This window comes from Pterocles gutturalis, unplaced genomic scaffold, assembly GCF_000699245.1.
Source record: "Pterocles gutturalis isolate BGI_N339 unplaced genomic scaffold, ASM69924v1 scaffold12478, whole genome shotgun sequence".
Lineage (NCBI taxonomy): Eukaryota > Metazoa > Chordata > Aves > Pterocliformes > Pteroclidae > Pterocles > Pterocles gutturalis.
The window spans coordinates 24,671-42,781 of NW_010125728.1; the positions used below are offsets into that span (position 1 = coordinate 24,671).

General features: G+C 42.4%; 1 protein-coding gene across 1 annotated transcript in view; it reads right to left on the minus strand.

Moving 5' to 3' along the window:
- Positions 1-16,905, minus strand: part of LOC104465584 (transmembrane protease serine 11F-like) — a 36,061-nt gene extending 19,156 nt beyond the window's left edge. Inside the window, exons 1-3 of the mRNA XM_010078689.1 lie at positions 16,742-16,905; positions 8,835-8,956; positions 7,979-8,097 (exon numbers count right to left, since the gene is read on the minus strand). Coding sequence (XP_010076991.1) covers positions 7,979-8,097; positions 8,835-8,956; positions 16,742-16,905 — 405 coding nt within the window. The remainder of the gene's footprint in view (positions 1-7,978; positions 8,098-8,834; positions 8,957-16,741) is intronic.
- Positions 16,906-18,111: the final 1,206 nt, after the last annotated feature.

Below are 18,111 nucleotides of genomic sequence, written 5' to 3' on the forward strand. Positions count from 1 at the left end.
AGATAACATTTGCCACAGACTTTTCCTAACCGCTTCCCATTTGGCCTAAGGCACATCATAAGAAGTTAACTCATTTTGCTAAATATCCTATGACCACATCAGTGTGCCCCTATACCACTGTCCCATCCACTCCCAGGCATAATGAGGGATATTTATAAACATCCTTGAAACACACTGCTATGATCTTCCCAAGGCCAGCCTCCTAAAGACGGCTTATAGACAGGATACAGCATGCTGTGCTCCGCACTGCATCGAGCCCCTCTTGTAGGGACCCTTTCTGATACAGCACTTTTCTTTGGTCCTACAAAACTGATAGCAAAGCTACCAGCGATCTCAAATTCCACTCCTCAAACACCCTTGTGATTTTGCCATATGCTAGGGGAATTGTCAAGCAATTCTCATCAGAAATCAGAAATCTGTGACTCATAACTTCTGAGCATAAGGAATCAATTGCCAAATGACATCTTTGCTGGTGCCTGCTTAACCACATCCTGCTTTAGGCTGAACGTTCTCTCAAGATTGCGTGATCAGTTTGAGACAGCGCAGTGTGATATAAGATGGCATGAAATTCTGCCAGGAATGGCTCAGGATCACCGAAGTGTTGAGAAACAGCAAAGTCACTAGTGACTTATGCAGTTCCTCCTATGAGCAAGACCCAGTACATTGAACTTGTCCTGTAAACATCAAGTGTATTACAGAAAAAGCTATGTACAAATGCTTTACAAAATCATACAAGTTTTCTTCTTTGAAGTTTTTAGCCCTTAAAAGCAGATTTAGAACCAAGTCTCCAGATTTTCAGCCTTCCAAAAGAAAGAAAAAGAAGTAATGGTTCTCAAACACAGGCACGTTGAAGTCCTTCAGCTACAGAAACAAACGTGTGACCATGGCATCCGGAGGTGATTCCTCCCAAAGAACACAAAGCCCTTCTTTCCAGTCTTGGCTGTTAGACATTGTTACACAGCGGTATGGAAGCAGAATAATTTCAAGATTAAAACTACACATTCTTTAATTATTTTAAGGTGATTTTAAGTATACATTAGTAAGGGAAAAAAGACAAGCAAAAGCAGGCTGACTTTAAGCTTAGGACCAGGGAGGGCAAGAATTTACAATACCTTGCAATGGAGGATGAAGTCAATATCCCATTACTGAACCCAGTATCTCCTCCTGGCAGCTGTGTTTTCAAGCCATCTGTACTGTCTCATCTCAGAGACCGCGGTTTTGCTACACTTACCACCTGCATTTCTGCAGCAGATACGGGGATCCTTACGTTTGTCCCCCATTCTCTAGTGCATCTTTGCTACAGCCTGAGCAACTCATGTGATTGTGTTTTGTATTACTGGTATGTCCAGCTTTATCCTTCCCTCCTCCTCCTGGACTGCTTCCTGGATGTTCTGTACAGACTGATCAGGAATGCAAAAAGCAAAGACAAAGATTTCCAGCAGCATCTGACAATTACACACAGTGCTTTTTACAGAAAGAATCTAAAGGGGTCCAAATGCAACTGAGCTATCAGCAACAGACTTTTTTTCATGAAATTCAATCCATAAGGGATGTTATTTTTAAGGAGAGAACAGTAAGCATATGATTTTAAATTATACCAAAATTACTGGATTAGCGTTCCTTCCATTCTCTTTTACAATTTCATATCTGATTGAGAAAGTAGCCATTCTTCTCTTCCTGTTACATACCATCATTAATTTTCACCTCCTGAAGAGTTGCCTTAAAAAAAACCACCTGGACCATGTTTTTGTTTCCAGTGATCCTCCAGGGCCTTTACCACCTTCAAACTTGACCCGATTTTTTTTTTTTTTTCACTTTTGTAACCTGACATATCTGACATATGCTGCTTTACACCTTGATGAACAAGACTTGTTTTTCTATCCTGACTTGAATAACTCCAGATCTCATCATTATCCTCTTTTTCTCGTGTTGCAGCATGGCCAACCCTGTGAGCAACTTTCCAAAATCTTTTCACAATTTCAGAATCGCCCAATATGTTCTGCCTCCTTGAGACCCAAAAACCCTCAAGGCCTGGAAGCAGGATCCCATTGCTCCAGGGTAGCATGGGGCTGACAGGGGCTGGGCTTGCCCAAATGTGGAGCTGGGTCTGGAAGTGGCCCAACAAGGCTGGCTGCGTCAGCCCTTGCCTTCTCCCACCATATACTGCTCCGCCACTGCATGGAGGGTAACAAGATTTTAAAAAAGGTTAACTTAAATCTACTTTGACAGAACTTTCCTCTGGGATATTTGCTGAACCCACTGAATGACTTGCATGGGATGTTCAAAAGCATTCAGTAGGTTTGGGAGCACAAATCCTTTTGTTGCACAATACTCTTGCTCTTTTGCCTGTTGCCAGTTTAGCCCTTCAATGGCTATCCTCACACTACAACATTCTTCCTTTTGCCTCACTAGCTCTTTAGGGTGTAAAGTCTCTTCTTACTGATTTTTAAAGCTTTTTGACCATAAATATTAACAGGAACATACCGCCTGGTTCAGTGACTCTCTCCAGTTTTGTGGCAATCACAGAATATGAATTGCTACTAATCAGTTGTGTTACTTCTGTACTTCGCACCCAACTTGCTGGCCAATTTGCACCCAATTTACAGCCCAACCTGCTGAGACCCCCAGAGCAGACCATAACACAAATCCAGTAGCAGTTCCCTTGGGAATCACATACCTCCTGTCCAAGTTTCAACTGAGGGGTTATTTGGGAATGCTATCAGGGATTAGAAGGAGAGAGGGCAGGAGAAGACAGAGACAGCAAGAGAAGCTAAACCTGACAGCATCCCAAACCAGGACATGGACATCACACTCCCCTTAGAAACGGAGATACCAACTACTTGCCTCAGCGAACAGCCCAAGAGCCACAGTACTCGCCTGAGATTCTGAAGGATAACAAGTGTCACGATCCACAGGCCTCCAAACCAGAAGATCAGAAACTTTCCAATCAGAAACCACACACAAAGACAGCATGTGTCACAGCACGCAAGGGCAGCGTGAGCCCATACATCCACAAACCGTATCACAAACTCTTCATGGAGTTTCAACTAACTGGACTGCTAAAGCTGGGAGGTGAGTAAGCACTGACTTTGCACTACAATAAGGAACTCATCTGGATGATTCTTGGAGGCATTGGCTGCAAAAGTAACTGACCTTGTCCAGTAGCTCCGAAAAAGACTGGACTTCCAGAGAAAAGAAATTAAGAGGTTTAATACATGGGATAACATTAGGATTTAAAGTACCATGCTTATGTCTAGTAAAACCAATTTGAAAGGCATGTCATGGCCTTAGAGTTTCATTATAGCCATGTAATAGTGACAGCTGGAATTAAGGTCACCTAAGTACTCCCATTCCTACTCCCTGCTTCCAATTGTCCATAATTAGCATCCTAGAACTTTCACACTGCAATTGAATTTTCATCCACTTAGGGAGGGGACAAACTTGGAGAGAAAAGCCAAATCTGTAAAGAAACCCATCTGGGCCAATATCCAGAAAAGAGCTTTTATTACTTCAGAAAGCATGCTCTTCCCAGGAAAATACTCTGCGCCCCGCGTTTTTTTAGCAATACTTACAGGTAAGCAGGTGAAATACAGGAGTGAATGGCTCTTAGGCTAAGACTAGTTTTATGAAACCTAAAGATCAACGGTGACATATTCAGGTTACTAGTGTGCAAATACCATCAATCACACAAGTTCAGTACGGAATTTGGATTCTCCCTTTTGACAACACCATGTTCTAAACAACCACTCTCTTGGCCAGCCAGATTTTGATCTCTGTGACACCAGTTCACATCTTGAATCACTTCATTGATTTAATTACCTGTAAACAACGCAGTAATTCTGGATCTCAGGTCTATAATTAAGATAAGATTCTACCCTTAATCATACACACTATCAATAACTGCCCTTTATTTCTTTTTGAGTTCCTTTTTCCAGCTCAGGTTCACATCCATTTTCCTCGTGCACATTTTATAGCTTTTCTTGCCACACACTGGATCTGAATTAGAGTTACTTATTTTGTTGTTGGAGCAGGAGGATGCCCTCTTATGATTTTTCAGGCTTTGTACATGCTTATTAGACCTTCTGCCTTGATGAACCAAGGAAAAAAACAAAAAAGAAAAATCAGCTGTATGCCTTTTACTTGAGAAAATTACACAGTATTAAGAAGCCAAAGAATCAATAAAGTTGAAGGATCACTGAATGTAAGCTAGAGAGAAAGTTGGATATTCGGCATGTGGTTGATGACTAACCATTTCATCCTGGAAATACATGGCATTTAGGTAGAGCACTGACGGTTTGAGATCTTCCAGGTGCATAAAAACCCTAAACCACAGCTTCATGCACTGCATCGACTCACACTGGCATTTAGAAGTACTGTGTATTTTCCTTACTATTTTTTTAGTTCCCTGGGCTACTGTGACCTGCAACAGAAGTTAAAGCAAGAAAGTATCTCAGCTTTGAAAGCAATGCAGTATACGCCTATGCCAGCGGCCTTTATCGTCTCCTGATTTCAACAGGAATTTCTGAAAAAAGGATCACAAGCGAGAAGCAAGTACTTTCAGTGAGTTACTTCCTCTCAGCATAGAGCATTCCACCTGTATCCTTATATACACTGACAGTCGAGCGTGCAGTCAGCCTTTAATTCCAGAGCTAAACAAACAGGTCACCTCACTGTCATCTTGCCCACTGTCAGATTGCCATGCTTCTCATTTGGCTGAACTACCGCAGAAAGATGATTTTTGCTTTGTTTCCAGCACTGTCACCCATAGAGGGCACCCTTTTTGTACCATGCTGGTCCAATGACAGTGCTTCCCATTTGCAGCAACAGTACGCCTAAAAAGAACCAAAACTTTCAAAACAGAAGTTGTCAAATGCTCTAAATTTATATTAGGATTTTTTTTCCCTCAAAATGCTCCTTAATCTTTAGGATTTTATGTACAGACAGAAAAGATTGTAATTTTCATTATACAAGATTCCTGAGAAATCCAAAAGAATTAATACACTTTGTGGGAGAAGAAAAAAAAATCCAAGTCTGGTGCAGGAGCTAGCGAAAACCAGTGGGTTAAGGTTGCATAGGAAAGCAGCAGCATCTAAGGCACATGCACAGATCAACCGAGCACTAAGTGAACCCACTATAAAAAAGAGGCCCTTTGGGGAGGGAGCCACTAAGGCTGCGACTATCCTTTCTGTATCCAGTTCACGAGGGGAGGGTCTGGCACAGTGCATTTGAACTTGGCACAGGAAGAATGACTGGTCCAGCTAGAAACACGAAGAGGCTCTGGCAAGCTCTTTCCTGAGTGGCATTCAGTCAGGTCTGCTTTTTCAAGAGAGCACAAAGGGAATCCTTACAGCCACTTGCAAGAAGCCAGGTAAGGAGCAAAGACCTTTCATCATCTGTTCCTCAGTCCCCCCAGCTCCACCCCACAAGACATTTTCCAGACTTTCCAGTCAGCCCTGAGATGTTGACTGGTGCACCAGCTTCATCAGCTCTCTGGCATGATCTCTGCATGGCTGCATTCCCTCCCGCCTTCAATGAGATAAGAGAGTTGGGAATGCCACATTCACACCATGGGTGTTACTACTCAACTCTGGAAACCAAAGCAAACACCAGGATGGTTGCTGCCAGTCCCCAAGAAGGCACAGGATGACTTCTCTGTGGGAGCAAAAACATTTTTCCTGGTGAAACATCAACTCTGAAAAGAGCTCCTGTCAGAGTTGTTCTGGGGACAAACGAAGGAGGCTTCATCAGGGAGGGATCAGAGACGGGAGCACTTGGCAGGGAGTTGCACTAACTCAGGTAATTTGAATGCTTCTGATTATCAGAGATGATTCACTTCTGTTCACTTTGCACCAGGTATTGTGAAAGACATTGCATTTATCTGCATTGACTCACTGTTTCACAACTTGAGCTTAAAGTATCGTTACTACTAATAACAATGGGAAGACTCGGACATCCAAAACCCTGACAGGAGCCAGGGAAAGACCACAAAGGATTTTGGTAAATCCAGACAAATCAGGAAACGTTGATAAAAAAACCTCAACTCTCTCCTCCTCTATTAAAGGAATGGTGTGAAAACCTTGAAGATAAAAATGGAGCTATTTTAAGACAGCTGTCTGTCAAGAAGCCAAGAGGATATTTATGTCTCCGGAAAGTTTGCTTTGATATTTATTACCACAAGCTGAGTTTTACTTGGAGAGAATCAGACTTACAGGGAACACAGCACGTTATCAGACTTACAAGGAACATACTGTGTATTACATATTTACAATAAACATTAGTGGCATTACTTTAAATAAGCTTATGGACAATTCTCAATCTCATACATCCTTGTTAGATGGAACACCTGGAGTTAAAACTAGAAAAAGTCAAAGTTTATTTACATCAGCTGACCTAAAATTGCAGTTAAGAAATCACTAAATTTGAGAGAGGGAGGTAAAAGTTAATGCCTGAATTAAAGACAGCTCTTAAGAAAAGTCACAGGAATGAAAGAAAGGCAACACAGTTCTCTGTATGTTTGTTTTGGTGTTGCTTATCAGATACAATTAACGTGCTCTGAAATAATGGTTCTCACTGCTCAATCAACACTGGTATTTACTGTCACTACTGTCAGAACTGCTCAACACCCATAGAGGGGACAGTTTCTAAAGCATTGTCTTTCATTCAAGCATCTAAATTAATAGTCACGTTCAGAAGAAATCTTACTGCATTGGACACCATCTGAAAGAACTTCTTAGCTAAACGAAATATTTCTTTGCCAAAGGAGCCACATCTTTAAGAACAGAAGAGGGAATGAAGTGGGAGAAAGGGATACAACTTTACTCAAAGAAGTGTTATTCCTCAAAGACTCCTTCCCAACCCTTGCCTTCCTCCTGCCACAGGAATCCACAATGTCTTCTTGGTCAGGGAGAACGTTCCCTCTCCAAGGTCCTATATCACAATGTTACAAGCCTGCAATTATTAGGTAATAGTTGTAAAGTGGTAGCACCTCACTCAATGCAGCTTATGCAAGACTCTGTACATACAGATACGCACCAGGAGCAGATCTTGGGAAATATGGCAGGCAAAGAGGGCAAAAAGGAAGCACGTATAGTAAGACCTCCTCCTCTAAGGCCCTCAGCAGCAGGGACGGGAAGAGATGCTAGCACTGCCAGATCCCTATATAGCACCCTGCTTCTCCAGAACAATGTTTACCACAGCTCACATTTTGTTGTGGAAAAGTGGCATGGCCCTACATGAAATGCCGGGGGGAGCAAAGCATTCATTGTCCTATTAACTGAGTATCTGCGCAAGGTTGCTAAACGGGAGGTTAGAGATACGTATCAGATTCCGATAAATGAAACACAAAAAGATACAAGCACAATCACATGCTTCTTGCTGTAAAGAGCTGAACTCTGTAATTATCATCCGTGGTGAAGTATCTCAAAGAGAAAGCATGAAAGGAAATTGCAGTGTGTCTATTTATTTCCATAGCTACTGTATGAGCGAGAGCCACTCACCAGCCTCTGCTATTTGTAGGAGGGTTTCCCAACAAAAGATACCAAAGGCACAGGAAAAGGGCTTGTGTTTTCTCAACACACAGCAAGAGCCTGACAGGTAGAGCTCCCCACCCTGTAAAGGAGAGGGTGTAAAAGCATGCTTTCCTTAGAGACAGTGGGGCATAAATCACCAAGCCAGGCTCAGGGCAGGGAAAGACAAGGCACATATCAGTGATATAGGAGGAAGCTGAGAATATCATCAATATCTACTCCACCGCTGCAGGGACAGAGACAGGTGATGTGCTATGACAAGCAGATTGGTGAGTGCTTCGTCTGCCAGGTATGACCATGACTCATGTGCTATCCATTGCCCAGGTTTGCTGACCGCAGCGGCTCAGAGTACACCAGACACGTGATCTAAGAGTGTGCTGTTCACATTAACAACTCCTGTATTATCACACAGTCCCTAATAACAGAAGAGGACACAGTCCAGACTTACTTACCAGTCTCTCAACCCTCTCACTCAGATCTCTAAACCTTCCTGAGGACTGTCTGGACAATTCATTACTGTACCGGATGTTGGTGATTTTTACGTTGCCACTGTAATAGAACAGCTTCTGATCTGAAAGGGAGAGAAAAGGAACAGGCAATACTCCTGAAGCACCAAGACATGTGAACTTTAGAGACACACCTGGGGCTGACTGATACCCAGACATCTAGAGAGTGGATGAGCCTCCACCTGTATCCAACCCATTCCCAAAGCTAGGAGCCCAACCAAGAGCAAGAACTCAGTTGAGTCAGGCGATATAAGCCAAGCAGTGACAAAAAGCCCAGTTTCCCCAGCAGTGACATTTGTGGCCAATGAACAGCACTTAGTGCTCACACACAGTCACAAGCTGCATCTTGCCAGACAGCTACCTTCCTTCCTGGCCCCTATGCCGACCCAATGCCAAGTCCCAGCAGGCAGCAGCTGCTGATCAGGGCAAGGGAACAGAGAAACAACACAGGTGGATAACAAGCTGAAGGCTCTGTTTGTCAGTCACATAACAGAGCCCAGAACACTTGTGTGTTGACCTCATCACAAAAGTAGATAAGGAAGATGTGAAAGGAGTGAAAACAAGTGAAAGGCAACAGAAACCACAGCCCTAAGCCACCCTGCACTCCAGGAAGTGTTCGCAAGAGATCTACAAAGAAGCTAAATGAGGAAGGAAAGAGCTCTAGAGAAGTTGGTGGCTTTTCCCCAAGTGACCTTTAGGCAGACTGATGAAAAGTACACTCCCAGCACTGTGTGGCAAAACAAGCCTACAGGAGGTGCACTAAACGTAGAAACAGAACCGTGATACATGATGTAAAACTTACCATATGCCAGAAAATAAACTAGAAGACCAACGGTGATAGCTGCTGCCACTGCTGTTCCAATAACAATTAAAGCAATTTTCCAGGGCTCAAGATGTCTTATTTTGATAGATGGCTGCTGAATTCTACGGGGAGAAAGGGGAAGACGAAAAAAGAGAGATTAATAAGAAATTCTTTTCTATTTAAAACCCCCAAAAAATGAAGCTAAAGTTTTCTCCCTCAACATCAGCTGTTTCTTCCAGCAGTATTAATTCACTTCTCACCGAACACCCCATGAAAATGAAATAATGACTCAAGACTATTTGAAGTGGATGTTAGGATACCCTAGAAGACATGGAACACAGATAAAGTTTAAAGTTTTTTTATTAATTAAATAGGATTCTCACTAAGCACTTTCTCACATGATCCTCAGCTGGAAGTCTGCAAGAATAAAACTAATTTTTCATCTAGGTAAACTCTCATACAGCAACGTAGGCAGCTTTCAATGGGTTAAATAAATCAGTTATCACAGATGCACTGGCATCTTTGCTTCCAAAACTGCTTTGTGCAATAAAATCAGTAAAAAGCATCCCATGGTTTGTATAGTACATATTTACACATTATTGAAGCTGCTCAGTCCATTTCAGCCTGCAAAGCAGGGCTGGACAAAAAAGAGAAACAGATTTCAAAGGGCCAGCCTGTGCTTTGTGTTTTACTCAGACTAAATCTAAAACCAGAAGACAAGGACTGCTCTAAGCAGTACCTGCTGAAGTGATGGAATGACAGGAAAGGGCAGGGACACATGTGTGGACCAGGGAACACAAGTATGAAACTTCGCCAGATACTTCTCTCCATCATGGTCTTAATTACGCAGGTGCTAAGCCAAATTAACTCAAGGTGAAGTCAATAGTCAGTAGGTCAGTTTATAGCTAGATAAAAAACTGCCTCAAAAGGTGAATTGCAGCAAATTCTGCCTTTGGCTATGAGCTTGAAGATATCTGAAGATCCTTAAAGCCATTTTTCTATACTGTTATCAGCAATTACAAAATACAGAAGAGGAAGCCACAAATTCTGGCAGAGTCCTTCATGCTAGAGCCAGCTACCTCTTTTATGCAAGCACACACACCTTCAGGTCAAGGTGCAGCCTCCTCCAGGAAGGCAGGCTGCAGGGACCTTTCCTGAGGGACCTCCGTCAGCTCCCATGCTCATAACCCAGTACACGTAGCTCACTTCTGGAACACATACCTCATAAACCATGAGTGTAAATACACGAAAATAAGTTGAAAATAATTGCAAGCGACCACTGCAGCTGTGTGCAGGAACGAGCCAGCAGGCGTAGAGTGCACTGCGCATGAATATCGAATTAGGTTCTGATATTGCATTCTAATTGCATTGTCAAGCCTCACAATTACAGCCTTGTCAGCTTGGGAAACAGCTCAGACTAAATATCGTGACATTTGATTGAGTGAAAATAGGAATACTCAATTTGTCATTCATATCTGTTCTGACTTGCTCTGGCTTTCCTAGCTGTGTTGCCTTCACTCCTCACCTCTAAACCAGCTATTAACCTCTCATCTCATCTGGCCTGCTTTAAAATGTATCTGTGAATCCATAAAATAAACAAGGCTGAAATTAAGTAGTGCTGTTAAAGACTTTGGAGATGAGCAGCTCCAAGGTTATTTCTGAGGCTACTGTATGGAAATTCCCTTAAAACTTGAACTGGAGAAATGAAAACCATGCAGGTATAAACAATCAGGACTCTACCTCTCTACCTCATTAAGAAGTGTCTTTCTAAATAGTAGCTCTTAGGTGAAACCATGAAGTCAGTGGTGAGTTCAGCTCTAATTTGCCATATGGGTTTTGTTTTCTCCACCACTCCAGCTAGTTATCCTTTGCACAGCTCATGTCCTTTGCAAATGTTTCTACTCTGTTTGAAGTGAGACTAAGTTACAAAAAAAAAAAAGCTAAACAAAACAAAAACACCTGCTATTAACTTGACACAACCTACTCACATTCCTTCTTGTAGATACTCTCATTTAAAAGGCTGCACAGTCTTCCTGAAGCTGCACAGAAGGAAAAACACTCGGAAGGTCTCTCAGGTGTAATGATCCTGGCGTAGCCCCAAGCCAAAATGCTGGGTTTGAGAAGCCCATTTAAAAGGCTGAGTGCCACCTCTACACCGCAACCTGCGAGCAGGAAGAAATAACTGCCTATCGTATCAGCAAGAGAGCGGTGTCAGACCACAAGTAACATGGCAGGGACACAGTTAAATACAGGGTACTATATAATTTGAAACCTTCTCAGCATTCTTTTGTACATAGTATAAAATGTTTATAACTCTTATTCTTCATTTCTTCCCTTTCAAGTTCCATGTTACTGTTTAGCAAACAGAAACCCCAGTCCACAGCAGTTGCTCACACATGTAATTTTACTCACAGACATGACTTTCACTTAATTAACGAAACTTGTTCGAGACCATCATTTCAAAGAGGTGCAGAAGGGACTCAGCACCAGCCTCTAAATTCAGTTTCCTCAGACAATAAGTTGTTTGATAAATACCCCTTGTAAAGTCACTCAATAGAGAGAGGGCTCTTTTGGGACTTGGGATGTCTTTTTTTTTAACTTCCTTTTTTTTTTTCCTGAATAAACTTTCCCACTTGCTTTTAAATAACAACATGAAATGACCATTAAGGTTTACTCTGCATTCTTAATTAGTTCTAAAAACAAAAAATTGTTTTTAAAAGAAAAGGTATTTTTGAGTAAAATGTCCTTGGTCAGGCTGTACCATCTGGATACTTCTCCTCTTGAATGGAAGTGTGGACTGAGCACACCAGGAGGATTTCAAATCCAGGTTTTCAGAGATATTTGTGTGAGACAAAAGCACAAAGACTGCTAGGGTGATACTTTTCCATTCCTGTTAACTCTGCTTTTCTCTGTCTCCTGGGATTCATTCCTCAAAGATGAATTATTTCTGACAGCAGGTGTCATTGTGTAAAGTTGGACAGTGGACAGTACTTAGAGTAGTTCAATACACACGAGAGAAGTAACTATCCCAAAACTGAAAGAGCTTCAATCCACACAATATCCCATCAGAGCTTGAATACTCTGCAGAGAGCTGATAAAAGTTCAACAGTGGGAATTTCTTTTCTCAGATCAAGACTCAAGTAGTCCCTCATAAGTCCTTAGGAACCATCTGCTCAACAGATAGGGAACAGGGAGCATGATCTAGAAATGCACAGCAGGATTTAAAAACACTCCAGCTGGGAAGGTCACTGAAATCCTCCAGAGCAGCAATAGGGATTTTATGTCTGAACCAAATATCAGCTCAAAGTCTCCCAGTGACCTCAGTGGGCTTTCTGTCAGGGTCCCTTTTGCCTGCAGCCTATGTGGTCCTCCTCTCTACTCCCGGGGATTCTGCACTTTCCCAGGCAACCAAGCCCGTGCAGTAATCTTAAATACACTGCAGTCAGGGACTGAGTTTCATCTGTTGTCAGAAGACTGTTTGTCAATTCCCAGATTAAGACTTGTTTGATTAGGAACAGGAGCGAAATATTTGCTGACAAAGATAAACAACAAAAACTGATGTAAAATTGATGACACTGACATATCAATTTTACTTGTTTGTTCTCTCTTTGTTTCCTAATAATTTTTAGCAATATCTTGGCTTTTTCAATGGGCATTCATCTGGTGTTTTCCTAGAAATATCCACTCAGACCTTTCCTGAGTGCTGGTAGGTGATTTGGAGCCCCACATTTTGTATCTGTATTTGGGTTCCGCCCCCCCCACCACCCTGATCAATCAGTCTCAGAAAAATTTAAAATCTTACCTAATGTCCTAACTTGGTTTTTTAAGGGTGCCATTCCACAGATGTATCATAAGCATCACATCACATAAATCATGCATGCCCTTTCTCACTGCAGCATGAAACTGCTGGTTTACAAAACAGTGTATCTTTTACTTACTGGAATTTAAGTTCACTTCTTGCAAAGAAGCAGAATTTATACTGTCTTCTACAAGTCCAACCTCCTGCTTCAGAGGAAAAGCCTCAAAGCTCTTCCTCACCAGGGAGGAAAGCATGCTGACACCTCTGGGAACCCTTCCACTACCTGCAGCGAGCTTCGTATCAGATCTCGTGTCTAGCTAAGTCAGCACGCACCATGAAAGAGAACACAGGCCCTGCTTTGGCATGCACAAACCGAGTGTCTGCTAAAGAAAGGTGCTGACAGGACAGCCCAGCAGCCAAACCCAAAACAGTCACCTGGAGATGATCTCTTGTGGGCTATTAAATGTCCTTTGGTTTTAGTCCTATAAGGGAGACATGTTTAAACAGACAAAATTTTCTCCACAACTTTAGAATATGTGCAGTACTTCTCCTTTAATTAAGGTGCTTTGAGAAAAAAATTACAAAAAGCCTGTACAAGCCTTAGCAATAATTGTAATACATAAATACACACATAATAGACAGTGATGGTGTTTCAATCTGTTTACTGAAATAGATCAGTTTACTGGTATATGAAATGTCACAGTAAAACAACGATACGTACATCACTCCTGAAGAGTTCTGCAAGCCTGACACAACAGACCAGCCCTTCTGCCTCCATGATATTTTGTGGGCATCTGTGACAGGTTATATCCACTGAGAATCAGGCCCAATGTGCCCAGATTTTCCTGTAGTTTGGAAGCTTATGTTTCTGGCTGAATAAGGTTTTCCGTGTATTATAGTTTATATAAAATAAACAATTGCTAGCCTAGGTAGATAAACAGTTTGCACTGAACAGAGATGGACAGATTTCATCACAGGAGAAATGCTGCTGAAATGAGAAAAGGCTCCTTAGACAAGAGATTCAGCTGATACTCTGAAACCCTGGGTAATTCTCCAGTGCCAGCGCCACTTTATAATTCCCATCTTCAGTTCTCTGTGAAATCTGTCCCCCTGTTATCACCAAATCTGTCCACATCAGAGCACATGAAGTTTTACAATTGTCTTGTATCAGAGGCATGTCAAATTAATCCATCCCCAGCTTTGTGCTTCATTCAGAGTGAAGATCTCTGTATAACCAGAAATACAGAAATGGAAGGAGTCTGTGATGGAAGCAGAATGAGTTTATTTTTGCGGCTTGTGCTGACCCAAAATGCACAATCATAAAGCTGTTTGTGAAAAAAAAAAAAAAAATTAATGAAGTGAGGTACTTCTGCAACATCCTCTAACAGGAGCAGCAGAGGCCAGGAAAGCTGCTGGGTTTGCACTGGGGCTTGCTCAGTTAATGAAGACTGCTGGAGGTTAAGGCTCAGGAGGAGGTCCTCTCTCATTCTGCTTTTCTGTTTAAAACAGTCAGAAACTGAGTGAATGTGGCAAGGAAAGACAAATGGTACCGATTCCATATGAGGCAAATCAGGTGTGGTGACAGAAAAGTATTCAACTGGAGTTTCCTGGAATCAGGCAGGATGTAGACTGGAGCAAACTGAGCAGTTTCTGTTTGGTACCATGCAGGAACCACAACTGCCTCTGCAATAATCAAGTGCAACTCCCACTAACGCAAATGGGACATGAGTGTCCTTGCACGAGGGCTGGTATTCACTTCCTGCTACACCTCAGCAGTCTGTAATTTACACTCATTTGCCCACCTACTGAATGACAAATTGGTGCAAGTGGCATTGCATTTCCACCTACATATTCACTTTTAGACTCCTGTATACAACACCAGCTACTCTGCACCTCACCCTACCAGGGCACGAATCTTCACAGTGAAGTTGCAGGTATGACACTGCATTTGCTCCCCAGACTGCAGGACACAGAGGAAGGACACACTGTGCCACGAGGCTGTCTACTCCACCCAGTTTTCCTTAGCAGCTTCGCTTCCTGAAGGATCTTACAGAGCACAGGAGCCAACTTAGCTTGAAATGTTGTGAAGAGAGGTATCTTGGAACTGGATAAAGCTAATACTGAAGCACTGCTCTTATAAAAGACTAAGGCAGAGCACGATGTGCTCAAGCTCCAAGACTTACATAGCTCCATGCTCAGATCTACATCCCTGCCCAGCAAAGAGACATTTAACTGGCTACGCAGGGTCTTTGATTAAGACCAAGCAGTCTCTATCCCTGCATTATCCATTATCCAACACAGACTTCCCCCAACATTTTACAATAATCTAAACAATTATTCAAACAACTAAATCCTTTCCTAACTACAAGGCAATCAAACTGGACTTAGATGTTTTTTAACTACCCTCTAGCACACTGTTATTAAAATTATTTACACCACTGTTACTATCATGAAAACATATCAACTAGACTTACATCTAACCAGAAAAAGGAATAGCTTTTCAACCCTGCTAGGTAGAGAACTCACACTTTGTTTTCCCTCTTTATCTAACACACACAAACTGGTATTCACAACTGATGAGGATTTCTCCCTCACCTGACAGAGCAGCGTAGCTTTAAAGGTACAGATATTAAACAGAGTACAGCATCTCTGGGTATCGAGCAGGGTACCACTAAGGAGCACAGAGCCAAATGCTGAACTCAGTCTTCTTCTGGCAAAGTCAACACTGCATTGACTAAAATGTTATTGCCCTCACAAAAAGAGATACACACTTAAATGAGGGTAAAGAATAAATTTGTCAATCCAGAAACAACCTTTCTATTTCAGCATGTCAGGAAATTATTTTTTAAAAAACCCTGATTTTTGAAAACGCTGAGAATGGAAAAATAAATAGCATCTTGCAACCATCCACAGCCATTTGCACAAAGCAAGGGCAGAGAGAAGACAAATAGTGTAGAGTCTTTAGCAATCCTACGCAAAAATTCAGCCATCCAGACAAATTGTTACCATGTTAAAAAGCAAAATAAACCAAAAGAAAAACTCAGATCGTTTCAGATTCTTTGGATTTTGTTTCTGAGGTCATAATTTTAAGCTTCATCAATTGCAGAGCCAACAACAAAGAACAAACTCGAGGGAATCTCCTATCACCACATGAAACCAGGAGCCAGAGCATTAAAGCAGAAACAACAAATGCCACGAAGCTCACTGTACACTTATGACCAGATCCCTGCTCCAACCCAAGAGAGCACAGTAGAGCACTGCAACTGGAAGACTTATTTTTGTAAAAATACTCTGAACTTACCAGCACTGTCTTCAATATTAAGTTACAGCAAAACAAAACTAAGTATTGCTCAGCATCTCTGACTGCACAAAATACTTTCAGACACAGAACACCTTGTCAGTGCTCCACAGAAATCATGGCTTTTTCCTTACAAGTACTAGTGTCTAGCTGGAACGATGAACACCGATAGCCTTCTCCTTAAGTAGCTGTGCTACCATCACTGATTTCACTGGGACCTTTTGCAGGGTTTGGGAGAAATAATATTGCAATTGGACGTGACCAAAGCCCACTGTCTCCCAAAATAGTGTTATAAAACTTTGATTTTGACCCAAAAGAGCTTCCTGGATTTTGCACTGCTGCAGTAAAATCCTGCTGGTGGCAGGATCAGACAATCGCAGGAAGGAAAGAGAAGTGTCAACCTAAGCTATTACATCGGCTTTCTGAACTGAAAGCAAATCTTTGTGCTCCTGGCCATGCTAGGGAAGGATTTCCCCCTGCATTTCTCATTCCAGCCATATATTCTTCTTTTCCTCCATATCACAACCTCCAAAACCTTCCTTTCAGCCTGCAATTTACTGTTTAGCTTCCCCTCTGCCTGTTGCCCCTTCTCAGGCTGCACATTTCAGACAGGTCCATGATATACCCTAGATCTAAAAGGATAAAAGGAGCAGATAGAGCAACCAGGTCCAAAGTCGGGCAAAAGAACAAACAGATTTCTCCCCTAGATTTATATATGTCCTTGAAGTCCTAAAGCTCTCCCACAAGCAACATCCTTTACCATCATTACACCTCCAAATCAGACTTGCCAACTTAAAACACGCCACCTACTTTTGAAGGTCCCATGGTAGGTCCCGGTAGGTCTGGTAGCCTTTTTGACCGCCAACCAAGGCTTGGCTGAAGTCTGGACTGCGGAGCGAATGCTGCTGGAAAATGCAGGAGTCGCATTGACTGGTGTGGTGGGAAGGGAAAGGTGTTGAATGAAGATCCTTCATTGAGGCACGGCTGGCGCAACACCCAGCACCCTGTGGGTTATTGCAAAATGAGGGAGCGAACTTCAGAATAAAAACAAACACATGGAGTCGATAAGGAGACTCCAACCTTCGGATCAGCTCTGCATCAAAGAGCTCCCCAGGCAGAGATGGACAGAGCAGATAAACCGGCCCAGGCAAGACTTGTTCTTCACCACAGCAGAACAGGAAGTACGTTAAATTTCCCTTTTCCAGCACTCCCTTTCTGTCCAACTTGTATCCCTATGGCAGGCCTTCTCCTGAGAGGCAGCACCTTCTACCGTACCCTGACTGAAAATCCTACTCAAGAGAGGCACCGCGCTGTCTGCAATGCTAAGTCATTTGCCTCCCACTTCAGCCAACACAAAGGCCGAACACCACAGACATAAATGGCTTGGTCGGCTAAGTACAGTCTCCCTTGGTGCTCACTCCTCCACAGCTGTCCTGGACTCCCTTGGCATCAGGGGACATGACAACTATAAGTATGCAGCCTCCTAATTACACGTTAGTCATTTAATGGTTGGCATAACCCCGCCTGTGGAAAATGCTTACTCCGTGAAAAGGGCCACCAATCTCCTTGGAATTCCCTTCTCCCAGCACAAATGCAATTCTTCAGAGCCATCTGGAAGTGGGAAAAATGGATATTCTCTAGTGAGAAAGTCTGCATTTGTGTTTAACACACCAAACCAAAAAAGAAACTTACCAGAAACCAGACTCCTTGTTTGCAGCCTTTGATGTGCTTCAATTTGTGCTAAAAGGTTTGAAGCATTTGACTTTCCAATGAATTATCAAGATTTCACAGCCATTTCTATGGGAACACTCATTATCTTACACAGAAAGAACCTCAGTAACAGACAGTAAAAGCAAAACAGAAGAGGAAATTTTCACTTAATCATATGTAGTCTGTTTCCATCTTTCCCCACAGATGCCCATTCACAGGCACTTCAATTATAGTAGCAAGTGTCTGGACAGACAATTTTCAGGACAGCAGGAAAAGCTGAGCAATGCTGCATGGCATCTCCTGTTTCTCCAACGCCGATTTCTTCCTTTGCTTTGAGCAAATCAATTGCTTTTTTTGGCTTATCCTAGCTCCCTGTAGAAAGGACATTGTTGCAGTTAGCTGCCTTACCTGGGGCTTTACTGACCGAATACAGAGTCACCTGTCAAGTACTAACATTCTCCATGGGCCCT